The following is a 15799-nucleotide window of genomic DNA, read 5'->3' as shown; positions in this document are numbered from 1 at the left end:
TTTATCTACTTACTTGTAAATTAACTAATGAGGGAATAACACACATCTGGCCATGGAACAGCTGAGCAGCTAATTGTCCAATTACTTTTAGTCCCTTAAAAAGGGGGGGACCACATATACAAAGTGCTGTAATTCCTACACTGTTCACACGACTTGGATGTAAATACCCTCAAATTAAAACTCTGCACTTTCAGCTTTTATTCATTATTTCATTTCAACTCCAATATGCTGTGGTAGACAGCTAAAATAATAATAACTTGGTCAATGTACAAATATTTATGGAACTGACTGTAGAACCATATACAGTATAATATTTCCCAGCATGCTCTATTGCAGGGAGATTTTAAGAAATAGTTTGTTTTACTTTAATATCTGTGTTTTTGCATGTACATTGATTGGTTGATTAATTTAATGCTACAGAAAGATAAATAACAGTTTTGTAACCTAATCCAATCTGTTAGTAATTGCATTTATTGCACATGTTACTGAGATGGTTGTTCCAGTTTACTGTATGTGAGTGAGGTAGTCACAGTTAATGTTGTCTTCCCTACCCTGGCATTCATTCTGAATGCAGGTTGCAGGTATCCTAACTCTGGCTTCCAATAGGAATTACACATCACTTTGCAAGTCAGCATAATGTGACTTGAATGCCTGATGTGGCCTGTAAACTAGGAGATTCCTGCCCTCAGAGAATGGCCTTGTGATATATGTAATGTCATGAATAATTTAATTTTAAAGGCTAATAAGGCTGGTGGAACTCTTCAAAGATAAAATGGTTCTCAGTAGAACCCCATTATTAACGGTTCTAAGAAGAACCTTTAGATAAAATTATTCTTGGTAGAACCATATACAGGGGGTTCTTTGAAGAAACCTACATAGAGGGTTCTAGATAGAACCCTCTGTAAAGGGTTCGATCCAGCACCAAAAAGAGTTTCCCTATGGGGACAAACCGAAGAACCCTGTGTGGTTCTACTTAGCACCTTTTCTTCTAAGAGTGTATGTTTGCCTTAATGATGTAAGATGATATATTATAATGCATATAAAGCACATTGAATTGAATGTAAACCTATTGACAGATGGAGGAGTGCCTTGAGTCCCCCAAGAATTCTGTGATAAAGAGCAGAAGCCACGGGATCTTCCCTGACCCAGCAAAAGGTAAGAGCCTCTTCCAGCTGCTTAATTGTGTGGTTTAGCCACCCTGTTACTTTACAGTTTTTCTTCTTGTCTGTTTTGCTGATTGCCACTCTGTTGTCATAGTGATATAACATGTAGTCATGGTGACAGTTTTACGAATGGCTACTCAGCTGTCATAATTATACTTTTAGTGCCAGTCACTTCTTTGGCTCAGTGCCATCCATATTGTGGGGTCTTGACCCATAGACTAGAGGCACAGTACAAGTGTCTAACTACTACATGGTGCTTTTAGTGACTTTTACAGTAAAGACAGGTTAAAGACATTCCCTTTCTTTCCTCTATCCATCTACTCTCTCTCCCATCCTCCCCCCTCCCTCCCAGACATGCAGATGGTGACTCTAGAGAAGTCCCACAGTAGTCCCGGCAGCTCTAAGTCATCGTCAGATGGCCAGCTTCGTTCCCACGGTCCGTCCCGCAGCCAGAGCAAGAGCAGTGTCACGCAGGCCCACCTGGAGGATGCTGGGATAGCTATTGCTGCCGCAGAGGCCGCTGTGCAACAAGCCCGCCTCCAACCGAGTAATCTACACCCCTTCCTGTGACACACTTCCTCTCTGTTCCACAACGCATGCTAGCTCATCTTCTCTCCGTTTATCTCTCCTCCTGTTCTATCACTCTGTTCTAGCCTTCTGATTGGTTCTTTTAAGCAATTAGTAGGTTCCTATAATTAGGCGAACAGTTCTATGTTGTTAGGTTTTCTTGTTTGTTCCAGTGGTGCAACAGCCACTGATCGCCAGAGTTCATCACTAAAGCATTGCTGGGGAAAGTTGGCCAAAACACAATTTCCGTTACATCATACATACATTAGAGACACTCACAGCAGCCCAGAGTATGCACAGAAAGAATACAGGACAGAGAAGGTAACAGACACAGTTCAGCCACTCCTGTCTCTTCTCTAGAGTGAAGATATATGTCTAGATATATGAGTGGTTTTTACTCTCCCCCAGTGTGATCCCCAGTCCGTCCTCCATGCTAAGGATAGCAAACACTCATTATTCAATCTATGGGCCCTTCAGTCACTTCTGGACAGAGCTTGACCCCAAGTTGTGGCATACAGTCCCCCCCTCCTGGTGTTTGTTTGGTTCTCTGGACCACTCCCCCCAACAACTAACCTAGAAGAGGTCAAGCACCTGTGTGTGTGTGTGTGTCTGTGTTTGTGTGTGTGTGTGTGTGTGTGTGTGTGTGTGTGTGTGTGTGTGTGTGTGTGTGTGTGTGTGTGTGTGTGTGTGTGTGTGTGTGTGTGTGTGTGTGTGTGTGTGTGTGTGTGTGTATGACCCCTGACCCCTAAGCTGGTTCAATGTAACAATACACACACCCTGAGATGTACAGTCTACCACTACCCCTTGATGAGATTTAAAAACGCCACCTGACACTGACCAAACACACCAGCAAGTACAGGCACAGCAGCACGGGGGTCAAAGGGCAACAGGAAACTGACTCTGCACTCACTGGCCAATTAGAGTACAGACAGGAGTCAGCTGACCTTCAGGGGAACGGCAGTGTCTAGGGAAGGTGAGACAACAGGCCAGGAGTGTAGATATTTTTAATCAAAAGAAGTACATATGACCTCACTAATCAAACTAAATGCCATTCTCTCCTCTAGAGAACCATGCTCTCAGTAAGGACCATAATACAACTTCATGATGATGTAAACCATTGAGAGCTCAGATAAATATGTATAAATAGTCAAAAACTTCTCAATAGCTGCTTTGGTATTTGTACCCTTGCATTGAAGAACCATACTGTATGTGCATTTTTACCACACTACACTGTCAAATATTTTGTTTATACGACATCAAGAGATATCATCACACTTCTCTCTCTGCTTGTGTTTTATCTCATACTTCTTTTCCATACTTTTTTATAATGAGTCATGAAGTCAATCAAATGTTTTTCAAAATGCACATATATGGTTCTTCAGGATGAATTCATTTAAATTCATAGTAAATGTACAAATCTATTCAAGTAATTACCATAAGTATTATTTTATCACCACTCTTCTCTGTTTCTGAATTAGTATTATATATTATTCCGTTACCCGTACTTTGCTTTTACATCAATGTTTATTCCTTGGTTTCCATGTTTCAATGTTTCTGTAACGGTTTTCCTCCTCCTCTTCATCCGAAGAGGAGGAGCAGGGATTGAACCAAAATGCAGCGGATTGTGATGACATAATGTAATTTATTGAAAGACGAACACGAACACAAAAACACTTGGAAAATACAAAATAAGAAAACGACGTAGACGAAACCTGAACATGGAACTTACATAACTACACGCAGAACTCACGGACAGGAACAGACTACATCAAACGAACGATGTACAAACAAACCGAACAGTCCCGTATGGTGCGACAAACACTGACACAGGAGACAACCACCCACAACGAACACTGTGAAACAACCTACCTAAATATGACTCTCAATTAAAGGAAACGCCAAACACCTGCCTCTAATTGAGAGCCATACCAGGCAACCCTAAACCAACATAGAAACAGAAAACATAGAATGCCCACCCAAACTCACGTCCTGACCAACTAACACATACAACAAACTAACAGAAATAGGTCAGGATCGTGACAGTTTCATCTAGGTATAATGCTTTATTAGCATGTATGAGCCTTTATAATGTCTTATAAGAACGCTTATATGTTTTTCCTCTCTATGCATAACATTTTCAACCGTCTCAAACTGGCTGTTTTTTAGTTGGGATCATTATGAGATTGTTAAAAGACATTATAAAGGGGCCATACATGCTCATGACAAGGTATTATAGCTACAGTGCCTGTAGAAAATGTACACCCCTTAAATGTACACCCCATTTTGTTGTGTCAGTGCCTTTCATGCATTTAAATAAGGATCCCCCCATGTATCTACACACCATATTTTTTGTGTGTTTGAAAAAAAGTGTATATTAAACATGCAAAACTGAAATATCATAAATGGATTAGTCTCCACCCCCTGAGGTAATACTTGGTGGAAGCACCTTTCGCAGCAATTACAGCTGTGAGTCTGTTGGGATAGGCCTCTACCAACTTTGCACACTTAGATTTGATAATATTTTACCATTCTTCTTTACAAAACTGTTCAGGCTCTGTCAAGTTCATGCCACAAATTATTGATTGGATTTAGGTCAGAGCTCTGACTGGGCCACTCAAGGACATTTACCTTTTTTTCCTTAGCCACTCCACTGTAGCTTTGGCTGTGTGCTTCAGGTTATTGTCATGCTGAAATATAAACTTCAATCCCAGTTTCAGCTTTCTTGCAGAGGGCAGCAGGTTTTCTTCAATGACTTTTCTTTTTGTTTTGTCAGATCACACAACTTTTTGCCACATGAATACAGAATGTACTTGCTCTGTCATCCAGTTTGGATGGATGTCCTGATCTAGGCAGGGTCTTGGTGGTGCCATACACCTTCCACTTCTGATGAATCATCTAGACCATGCTCCAAGGGATCTTCAAGGCCTTTGGAAATATTTACATACCCATACCTAAATCTGTGCCTTTCCACAACTTTGTCACATAATTATTTTGAAAGCTCCTTGGTGCTCATGGTTGAGTGTTTGCTTTGCAATTCACTACCCAGAAGAGGGAAGAGAGAGTAGAGTATTACTTTAGAAATCTAAACTTGGTCAATTGTTTTATCACAGCATGCATCATCATGATTTACAACGACAGGACATGCAGCAATGACCAACACATGATAAACGAAACATATTATGACACATAAAGACACATGCACCTTAGTGTCCCTCAAAGAATAGTCAGATTCCAGTGCTGTTTTCTATCCTACTCTGGGGAAAAACAGGCAACATTTTCCAATAGGAAGATCTCAGTTACACTCAATCAATTACACTCTCTCATGTCAGTGGGTATAAATGGCCATCTAAACCTCTCTGTGGAACATCTGGGCAGGATTAACCTGCTACTAAAGCTGCTCCTGTGTTGCATTAGAGTGCTGTGGAGTGGGTGTGTGTCATTGGAGTGCTGTGGAGTGGGTGTGTGTCATTGGAGTGCTGTGGAGTGGGTGTGTGTCATTAGACTGCTGTGGAGTGGGTGTGTGTCATTAGAGTGCTGTGGAGTGGGTGTGTGTCATTGTACATGACCATATGTGTTTTTACTTGCAGCCTTTTTATGAACATGTCCTGCATTGATTCCAGGCTGCAGCCAATTGTAGCACTGGCTTTGTTAATGATTTTGTCATGCTTGTTAAAGTCTTCCTTAGCTAAACTGTTGAATTTATCCTGAAATCACGTTATTCACTACAATTTAACACAGGTGGAGGACAATTAACTTGGTGTGTGATTTTGAAGGTGATTGGTTACACCTGAGCTAATTTAGGATCGCTATTACAAGGGCGGTGGACACTTATCCAAACAAGGTATTTCAGTTTCTTCATTCTTTTTTAAAACTGGGAAGTTGTTTAGATCAATGGGGGGGAAAGCGATATTAATTACAGGCTATAAGGCAACAAAAGGTGAAAGGGAATGTAGAGTTTCTATAGGCACTATAGTAATGGATTCTAATATATGTTATAACCGCTAACGGGGAACCAAAAATACACTTTGACCCCCAGGTGTAGCTGCACAATTTGCATATACATCTAGTAATAACAGTGTTTTATACTATGCTTTATAGAATATTATGGACGCACCTTATCAAGGTAGTAAAATGGATCTCACTTTCTCTCCCTCGTACACACACACACACACACACACACACACACACACACACACACACACACACACACACACACACACACACACACACACACACACACACACACACACACACACACACACAGTCATTCTATGCTCTCTCACTCTGTCTCTTTCCCCCACCCCTCTGTAGGACCAGGCCACAGGTTGGGGGATGTGTCGGGGCCGGTGGTGTCCTCAGCCCCCAATCTGCTGGAGGGGTATGGGGGTCTGGATGGAGAAGAGGGGGCTGGCACAGGGGTCGACAGCGCCATTTTCCAGGTCCCACGCATGTGAGTAAATAGCCTGTTTGTGGGGTGTGTGTGTCTGTTCCCCAGTCTGCCCTGTACGGAGATTGTGCGCGCCTGGTATCCAAACATATATGGCTTGAGATGCGGACACTGGTTGAATGTGTGTAGCAAGCTACCTAGTTTAAATATCAATAGTAGTGACACAGCAGCTGCAGTATAACATTTGATTTACATCATCATCAATATGATTGGTTGGATAATAGCCTGTGCGTAGCAGAGAGGCAGAAAGACATAGAGAGGAGCGGCTGCATCTACGACCCTCCAACCCAACTCCCTTCTGTAGTCGGGAGTTGCACATGTTTTTCAGGGCACCAGCAACGCAGGTAGTTTAGACTGTAGTTAACCACTGTATACTGAAATATCCACACAAGCCCCGAGCCAGCCAGCCACATACTGTATCATTAGAAGAGGGTCTTTTCTCATTTTGAGCACCTGCCCCCTGAAAGGTCTGTGGCACGGCCCTGGTGTAGATGATCTATCACATACCACTTTGTCGTCTGTGTTTCTAAGTGAAATATGTGTTTACCAACAGAGGGAAGACCATCCCCAACGGCATCGACAAGTCTAGAGGACTGCCACTCTCGCTATCAGACAATGAGGGTAAGACTGTGTGTGTTTGTGTGTGTGTACTTGTTTTCCTACCTTATCAGGACCCCAATGTCACAACAATTCACCCAAATGTCCTGACAAAGAATTAAAAACAATAACCTTTTTTCTCAATTTGTTCAAATGCTATTTTAAGCTTAAGGTTTAGGGTTTTGCTGTTAAGGTTAAGTTTAGTGTTAGGATTTTTGGGGTTAAGGTTAGGGTTAGGTTAAGGGTAGAGTTAGGTTTAGGGGTTAGGGAAAATAGGATTTTTAATAGTAAAAATAGGTTACTACCACAAAAATAAAGTTGTGTATGTGTGTGACTCCTTATAAGCTTTGTCTTCATATGTATGCTATCTACTGGACAGAACAGGACATAACACCAACAGGCATAATAGGCCTACCTCTAAATGCAAACCTGGTCCCCTGGACAGAAAGTAACTATATATCTCTCTGTGTGTCATAACTCTATCTAGGATTCAGATAGCTCAGCTGTCATGGTTGCTCCTCTCTCCAGTAGAACCTGGAGAGAGGAGAGTCCTGCCCTGGGTCTATTTTGGTTCAGGCAGTGTGTCAGTGTTGAATAATTTACAGCAACAGAGAGGAAGGGTGTGTGTATCTCACCATTACTATGTCTGTCTGTCTTTCTCTCTCAATTCAATTCAATTTTAGGGGCTTTATTTGCATGGGAAACATATGTTTACAATGCCGAAGCAACTGAAAAAGATAATTAACAAAAGTGAAATAAACAATAAAAAATTAACAGTAAACATTACACTTACAAAAGTATATACAGTGTTGTAATGATGTGCAAATAGTTAAAGTACAAATGGGAAAATATATAAATATAGGTTGTATTTACAATGGTGTTTGTTCTTCATTGGTTGCCCTTTTCTTCTGGCAGCAGGTCACAAATCTTGCTGCTGTGTAGCACACTGTGGTATTTCACCCAATAGATATGGGAGTTTATCAAAATTAGATTTTTTTCAGATTCTTTGTGGGTCTGTGTAATCTGAGTGAAATATGTGTCTCTAATATGGTCTATTACGTATAATATTACACTTGGCAGGAGGTTAGAAAGTGCAGCTCAGTTTCCACCTCATTTTGTGTCTTTTCTTGAGACGCAGGTCTGCTTTCGGCGGCCTTTCTCAATAGCAAGGCTATGCTCACTGAGTCTTTACATAGTCAAACATTTCCTTTTTTGGGGCAGTCACAGTGGTTTTCTGCCACTGTGTACTCTCTGTTTAGTGCCAAATAGCATTCTAGTTTGCTCAGTTATTTTTGTAAATTCTTTCCAACGAGTCAAGTAATTATCTTTTTCTCATGATTTGGTTGGGTCTAAATGTGTTGCTGTCCTGGGGCTCTGTGGTGTCTGTTTGTAAACAGAGCCCCAGGACCAGCTAGCTTAGGGGGCTCTTCTCAAGGTTCATCTCTCTGTAGGTGATGGCTTTGTTATGGAAGGTTTGGGAATTGCTTCCTTTTAGGTGATTGTAGAATTTAACAGCTCTTTTCTAGATTTTGGTAATTAGTGGGTATCAGCCTAATTCTGCTCTGCATGCATTATTTGGTGTTTTACGTTGTACACTGAGGATATTTTTGCAGAATTCTGCATGCATAGTCTTAATTTGGTGTTTGTCCCATTTTGTGAATACTTGGTTGGTGAGCAGACACCAGACCTCATAACCATAAATGGCAATGGGTTCTATAACCAATTCAAGTATCTCTCTCTCTCTCTCTGCCTCGCCTCCCCCTCCTGCCCTTCTCTCCTCTCCTCCCCTCCTCCCCTCCTACTACCTCTCCCCCTTCTCCCCCAGCGTGTGGGGGTAAGACCCAGATGATGGGGGAGATCAAGGTGGCCTTGAAGAAGGAGGTGAAACAAGAGGGAGACCAGCTGGTCCTGGAGGTTCTACAGTGTAGAAACATCACTTACAAGTTCAAGAGCCCAGACCACCTACCAGGTGTGTGTGAGTGTGTGTGTGTGTGTGTGTGTGTGTGTGTGTGTGTGTGTGTGTGTGTGTGTGTGTGTGTGTGTGTGTGTGTGTGTGTGTGTGTGTGTGTGTGTGTGTGTGTGTGTGTGTGTGTGTGCTGGCAGTCTCTATCCAATCCGGGTACAGTCTCTGAATATTTGGTCCATTCAGAAATCAGGGTTGAGTCTCTGGCTGTTACTATCCAATAAAGAATCAGGGTACAGTCCATTTATGGCAGTGTGAGGGGATAGGCCATCTTCCTTCCTTCCTTCCTTCCTTCCTTCCTTCCTTCCTTCCTTCCTTCCTTCCTTCCTTCCTTCCTTCCTTCCTTCCTTCCTTCCTTCCTTCCTTCCTTCCTTCCTTCCTTCCTTCCTTCCTTCCTTCCTTCCTTCATTCATTCATTCATTCCTTCCTCTCCTTCCTCGCTCTCTTCTTTCCATATAAAATAACACAAAGGAGATGCAGGGTACTCTGTAACGCAACTCATATCCCTTTTCCTCTTTTTCGTCCTCTACGAGCAAGCACTGACCAATACTATTCATTGACCTTCACTGACCTCTGGTTGACCTCTCTGTGACCTTAAGTTGAACTTTCAGTACTGGGTGTGTGTGGACAGGTATATTAAACAAACAAACATTTTACCGATAGGGGACATTTTTGTTAGTCACCACGAGGTCAAATGCTATTTTTAGGGGGTTTAGGGTTAAGGTTAGAATTCGTCTTAGGGTTAGAATTACGTTAAAGGTTGAGGTTAGGGTTAGGGTTAGTACGGGCTAGGGTTAGGGGTTAGGGAAAATAGGATTTTGAATGGGACTGAATTGTGTGTCCCCACAAGGTTAGCTGTACAAGACTGTGCACCTGTGCATGTCTGTCTGTCTGCCTCACTGACTGTCTGACTGTGTGTTTCTCTGTAGATCTCTATGTGAAGCTGTACGTTGTTAATGTGGCGACTCAGAAGAGGATCATCAAGAAGAAGACAAGAGTGTGTCGACACGACAGAGAACCCTCCTTCAACGAGACCTTTAGGTTTAGCCTCAACCCCACCGGACACTCCCTGCAGGTAACAAACAAACACATAATATACCCTTTTACTCTGGTTTCCTGCTTCATTCAGACTGTTAATTGTTCTAATAGGCTCGTGTGTGTGTGTGTGTGTTTAATACTTGTAATTCTTGTACTTTTCACACACACACACACACATTTTTGTTTTACTATCCCTGAGGAGACCAAACAATTGATTCCCATTCAAAATCTTAACCCTAACCTTATCCCTAAACCCCTTACCCTAAACCTAACTTCTAAACTCTAACCCTAATTGTAACCCTAATCCTAATTGTAACCCTAAACCAAACCCCTAAACCTAAAATAGCCTTTTTTCTTGTGGGGACTGGCGAAATGTCCCCATTTGTCTGAGTGTTCCTTGTTTTGCTATCCTTGGAAGGACTTCTGGTCCACACAAGGATAGTAAAACCAAACACATGCTCGCACACACAGAAACAAACAAACAAACAAACAAACAAACATAAACACACACCACACACACTGGATACCCACTACAAGTATGTGTATGTTCTCTCCTGTCCCCAGTTGTTCCTGGTGTCTAACGGGGGTAAGTTTATGAAGAAGACCCTGATAGGAGAGGCCTACATCTGGCTGGACAAGGTGGACATGAGGAAGAGGGTGGTCAGCTGGCACAAGCTGCTGGTCAATTCCACACACAACCAGTCCTGAGAGTTCAACTTAAGGTCACAGAGAGGTCAACCAGAGGTCCGTGAAGGTCAATGAATAGTATTGGTCAGTGCTTGCTCGTAGAGGACGAAAAAGAGGAAAAGGGATATGAGTTGCGTTACAGAGTACCCTGCATCTCCTTTGTGTTATTTTATATGGAAAGAAGAGAGCGAGGAAGGAGAGGAAGGAATGAATGAATGAATGAAGGAAGGAAGGAAGGAAGGAAGGAAGGAAGGAAGGAAGGAAGGAAGGAAGGAAGGAAGGAAGGAAGGAAGGAAGGAAGGAAGGAAGGAAGGAAGGAAGGAAGGAAGGAAGGAAGGAAGGAAGGAAGGAAGGAAGGAAGGAAGGAAGGAAGGAAGGAAGATGGCCTATCCCCTCACACTGCCATAAATGGACTGTACCCTGATTCTTTATTGGATAGTAACAGCCAGAGACTCAACCCTGATTTCTGAATGGACCAAATATTCAGAGACTGTACCCGGATTGGATAGAGACTGCCAGCACACACACACACACACACACACACACACACACACACACACACACACACACACACACACACACACACACACACACACACACACACACACACACACACACACACACACACACACACACACACACACACACACACACACAGAGGAATGAAGAAGTCCCCTTATCTGCTGTAAGAGGATACACACATCTCACAATCTCCCAGCTCTCTGCTGGACATGTCGGATGCAAAACCTGACGTCAATCAGGACTGTGCAGCAATACCACAGAGTAATTCCCATGCCAGAACTACTCCTTTCTGTTTTGTCTGGATCTGATGCTGCTGTCTATGGTTTATCATAGCCTCCACGTTAAGATCTTTGTGATCTGTGAATCTGTCAGTCAGTCAGTCAGTGGGGTGCAAATTAATGTATTTGTTTTTTGTCCTGGGCTGCTTGACAAAGTATGGAATGTTTGTTGTATGATACTATTCATGTAATGTAAAAAAAAACAAGGTTTATGTACATTGAAAATCTATGGTTGATATTGCAGTAACTGAAGTTGACATTATCTGAACACTTCAGTTCAGTAGGTGGCGGTAATTCCCCATTACAGTTAGTTGTCAACCGCCATAAAACTCCAACTAGACCTTACCTGGACAAGTGTTCATGTACATTCAGATGTAGATAGATATATGTCTGAATATTAATCATATCAAAAACACAGTGTACAGAGAAATGTTATTTATGAACATAGAGTTTATAACAATAAAACATACAGATATTGCAGATGATGCGAGGGGTCTCCTCATGTGCAGTTTATTCTAAAGACTAAATGTATTCTGTACAGAAGAAGGTATGTATGGAAGGAGCACAGACAATCCAATCACTTTAGCTCTGATGGTATGCAGTTATACTGGGTGTTAGTCATTGGAAAAAATAGGAAAATGCAGTTCAACTGGGGAATGTGGAACTCATTTTACAACTGAGACATTAGAGAGGAGAACTACTACATGGATATCCCTCCTCTTACAGGTGGTGAGAAGAGAACAGATAGAAAGGGGATGTCAGGTCCCTTCCTCTTCAAACGATCCCCTATTATGTCCTGAATGTTACTCACTGAGGAAGATCATATGATTTTACTGGACCCATCTGACTTGATATTTTTGTGTTGTCTTTCACACACGTGACTGGAGGCTTAAACAATAGCTTTGATTTGAGAGAGAAACCTGGATTGCTGGCCACTTTGCCCGACCTGCAATCGGACAGAGGGATGTGTAGCATCTCTCTGGTGAAGTGCTCTGCTCACCTGTCTGGGCCGCTCACCTGTTCTATGTCAAAGCAACAGGTAAACACACCTGTCCTCTCGGTGTGTGCCATCACAGTCTGGTTCTCTATGCTGTGTGTGTGTGTGTGTGTGTTAATGTCATCACATCACACAATGTGTGGTTTGTTTAATAACAGAACATCCAACATCATGCTGTACACAGTACACTGTAAATTGTACACTGTGCAGTCGGTGTCCTTGTAAGTGGAGGTAATGCAACAACACAGTGAACCAGCCTGTGGCACTGCCTCTGCTCAATGCTCTAAGTCATTACCTATGGCCCAATAATCACATATGGCCGGGACATGCTGATACACACTTATATACAGTATAGGTCAATGTTACTGTCAGTCATCACTATAGTAGCCTGGTTTTCATCTCGGTTCAGCTATTACATTCCATTCCTTGTACTCTGTGTCTTTGGTAAATGACAGGAGTGGCAGGGAGTAGAATATTAGCTAAAAAGATTGGTACCCAGACTATGAATATGGTGCATCATAGTAAACAACATCACCAGGTGATCCAACAGACCTACTACCCTCAACCCGACTGCTAGTGTCTAGGCATATCACTGAGGAACTAGGGGTGACAGATGCAATTTCCTAATACATAAAGTCCATATCAGAGGCTCGAAATGCAGACACTGAGTCAAGATGTCAGAATGTTCATAAAACAAAAAATATACATGATTTTAAAGAAAGGTAAAAAGGTTTTACAAAAATTATATTGTCGTGCCAACCTTATTTTGTAAGCAAACCCATTGGTTCTGTTGAAGTAATTCTATGCAACATAGACTTTGTGTTTGAATGCATTTTCTTAACAAGTAATATCAGTGAACATTGCGTCTGAAAATATGTATCTTATGAAGAGAATTTTGATTTATATATTATTAAAGAAAAATAAAAAAATATATAGATACATTTTTTTACTACCTGTATACAATCATATACATCAAGCTTGTGCACTTTAGTATTACATTGTTGACTGATTTCCTTGTTCCGTGTAAAGTGTCATAACATGCAAGTTGAAGTGGCTGTTCCAATTAGTGTCTTTATGTTGAGATGATTTTGAGTTTGTGATGTATGAAGGAGTTCATACAAAACTGTTTTTGATTTACATGGCAAAAGAAAAACTCAAACTAAATCTACAATCACAGACAATTTAAGGTACATATTGCTTCATATCTGAGGAGACACCATCAAACCGTATGGTTGATATAACCACCAACACATGTATGTATAAATCCATGATGATCAGTCCGAGAAGAATTATGAGGTCATTTTCAAAGCCCAACTCCAGGTCTGTCCCCCATTCATGTTCTCCTCAGATTACACTCAGCTAGATTGTCAATATCCATTGTCGCTCAGTCCGTTCCTAGTAACCATGAAACCAATCAAACGTGTGTATCTGTGAGGGGTGTGAATGTGGCGTGCTCATCTGATCTATGTAAATATAAAGTGTTTTTATTTTCTACAGAGATTGATTGTTCGTATTGTCTGAGGTTTGAGCATGTGAGTGTAAAACAAAAATACAAAAAACTTAAAACCTGTCTGTCTGTCTGTCTGTCTGTCTGTCTGTCTGTCTGTCTGTCTGTCTGTCTGTCTGTCTGTCTGTCTGTCTGTCTGTCTGTCTGTCTGTCTGTCTGTCTGTCTGTCTGTCTGTCTGTCTGTCTGTCTGTCTGTCTGTCTGTCTCTAGTGGTGTGTGTGAGAAGGTGATTATGTGATCTGACCGTGCGTTGTCAACCCATGGGTGTCTGACTGTAAAACTATGTCAAAGATGCCCAGCCAACCAGAGGGGACAAATCTACTTCATTTCAGTTGTCTGAGACTTCCTGTTACCACACTGGATGTTGCATGTCTGTCAATATTTTGCTTCCAGATATGTTCAAAAAGAGGGAGATAATATGTATAGATTTATCGGAAGTTGTATGCCGACTGTATAAAGATTATGCTTGTAAAATTGTCTTGTTTTTCACTCAGTGTAAAAATGGGGAATCTATCGTTCTGGTTTTGTGGTTGTACACAGGATGTGTTAAGATATTATTATGCAAATTGTGCTGTAAAAAACGGCTGTTTCCCTAAAATCTAAAGAATAAATATAAAAAGAGATTTATTCCACAACCTAAAAGGAGTTTTGGTTACATCTTTGAGTGTGTTCTGTATTATGCATCTATAGTATTTGCCTTCTGCTCTCTTACAGCTATACTGTACATCCATGTATTATTATTGCAATACTATCATTCCTGTATGTACACTGTATGTACACTATGGGAAAGCAGCCTCTCGGTGATGGCTCGTTATGGACCATAGCACAGACATACCGCTTCTGGACACTACACATGTTGTACACTCACATGCACGCTCTCATGCATGCAGGCACAGACACACACACACACACACACACACACACACACACACAAACATGCACAGACACAAACAAAGACCTGTGCTGTGCTGAGAGAGCGTATATAGTAACCATTAGTCTAGCTCTAGCACCTCTGCATCCCCAGTTAACTGAGAGACTGGCGGCTCTATCTCCATCTCTGTCTATTATCTGTCAAGGCCTCCTGCCTTTCAGCACTACCATGTCCTTCCTTTGACTCGCTCTACTTCTCTCCTCTTTCCTCCTCTCTCTGTCTAGGCAGATCTCACTGTAGAATACATTGCCATGGTACATCTGCTCCCTTGCTCACACATCTATGTGAAGAAGAGAGCGAGAGAATGTGTATGTGTGTGTACCTGTGTGTGTTTGTGAGTGAGAGCGAGGGGGGGTGAGAGAGAGCAGGTGAGAGGACGAGCTAGATGGTGTGTGGTTGCTGAGCAACGATTGACAACCAAAAATCCCAAGCATTCCGGCTGTGTTGCCCTGCCCTGCCTCTGGATTGAACTGTCTGACTAGCTCATCTGTTGTCCAATCAAACATGGCCTCTGTCACCTGATACATAATATATACAGTAGATTGGTTACATTGTTTTCACAGGCCGTTTTACATTGAAATGTATCACCAATATTGAAGGACACAACCCATAGGCAAAACATATACAGTAGACTAGGCGATCGTGTGATGTTTACTGTAACACCAAGTCTCTGCTCTACATATGATAATACTTGTCTTGTTAGCAAAGCAACCAAAGGCTATGTAGGCCTAGCTTTTGGCACAACATCCTTGGCCCGGTAACAAGTATGTAACTCATAGTGCTTGTAAAGGTAGTGCATCTTGTAAAACCCTTCAGATGGATCACATTGTAAAGGTTTAAATTTGATACTCTAAATCAGGATTATTCAACCGGCGGTCCGCAAAGGTAATGCATGGGGGTCCGCGACAATATACACTACCGTTCAAAAGTTTGGGGTCACTTAGAAATGTCCTTGTTTTTGAAAGAAAAGCACATTTTTCGTCCATTAAAATAACATCAAATTGATCGAAATACAGTGTAAATATTGTTAATGTTGTAAATAACTATTGTAGCTGGAAACGGCTGATTTTTGATGGAATATCTACATAGGCGTACAGAGGCC

The 15799-nt window shown here is 41.8% G+C and overlaps 1 protein-coding gene across 1 annotated transcript in view; it reads left to right on the top strand.

The window, feature by feature from the left end:
* The window catches only part of LOC120053243 (protein piccolo-like), an 86848-nt gene extending 76365 nt beyond the window's left edge, over positions 1-10483 (top strand). Inside the window, 7 exon segments of the mRNA XM_039000389.1 lie at positions 1095-1155; positions 1516-1710; positions 6042-6180; positions 6731-6798; positions 8600-8743; positions 9667-9812; positions 10340-10483. Coding sequence (XP_038856317.1) covers positions 1095-1155; positions 1516-1710; positions 6042-6180; positions 6731-6798; positions 8600-8743; positions 9667-9812; positions 10340-10483 — 897 coding nt within the window.
* The last annotated feature ends 5316 nt before the right edge of the window (positions 10484-15799 follow it).

The sequence above is a fragment of the Salvelinus namaycush genome, chromosome 9 (genome assembly GCF_016432855.1).
Source record: "Salvelinus namaycush isolate Seneca chromosome 9, SaNama_1.0, whole genome shotgun sequence".
Taxonomy (NCBI): Eukaryota; Metazoa; Chordata; class Actinopteri; order Salmoniformes; family Salmonidae; genus Salvelinus; species Salvelinus namaycush.
Note: the sequence above shows the minus strand (reverse complement) of the source record. Positions and strands in the feature narration are given on the sequence as shown.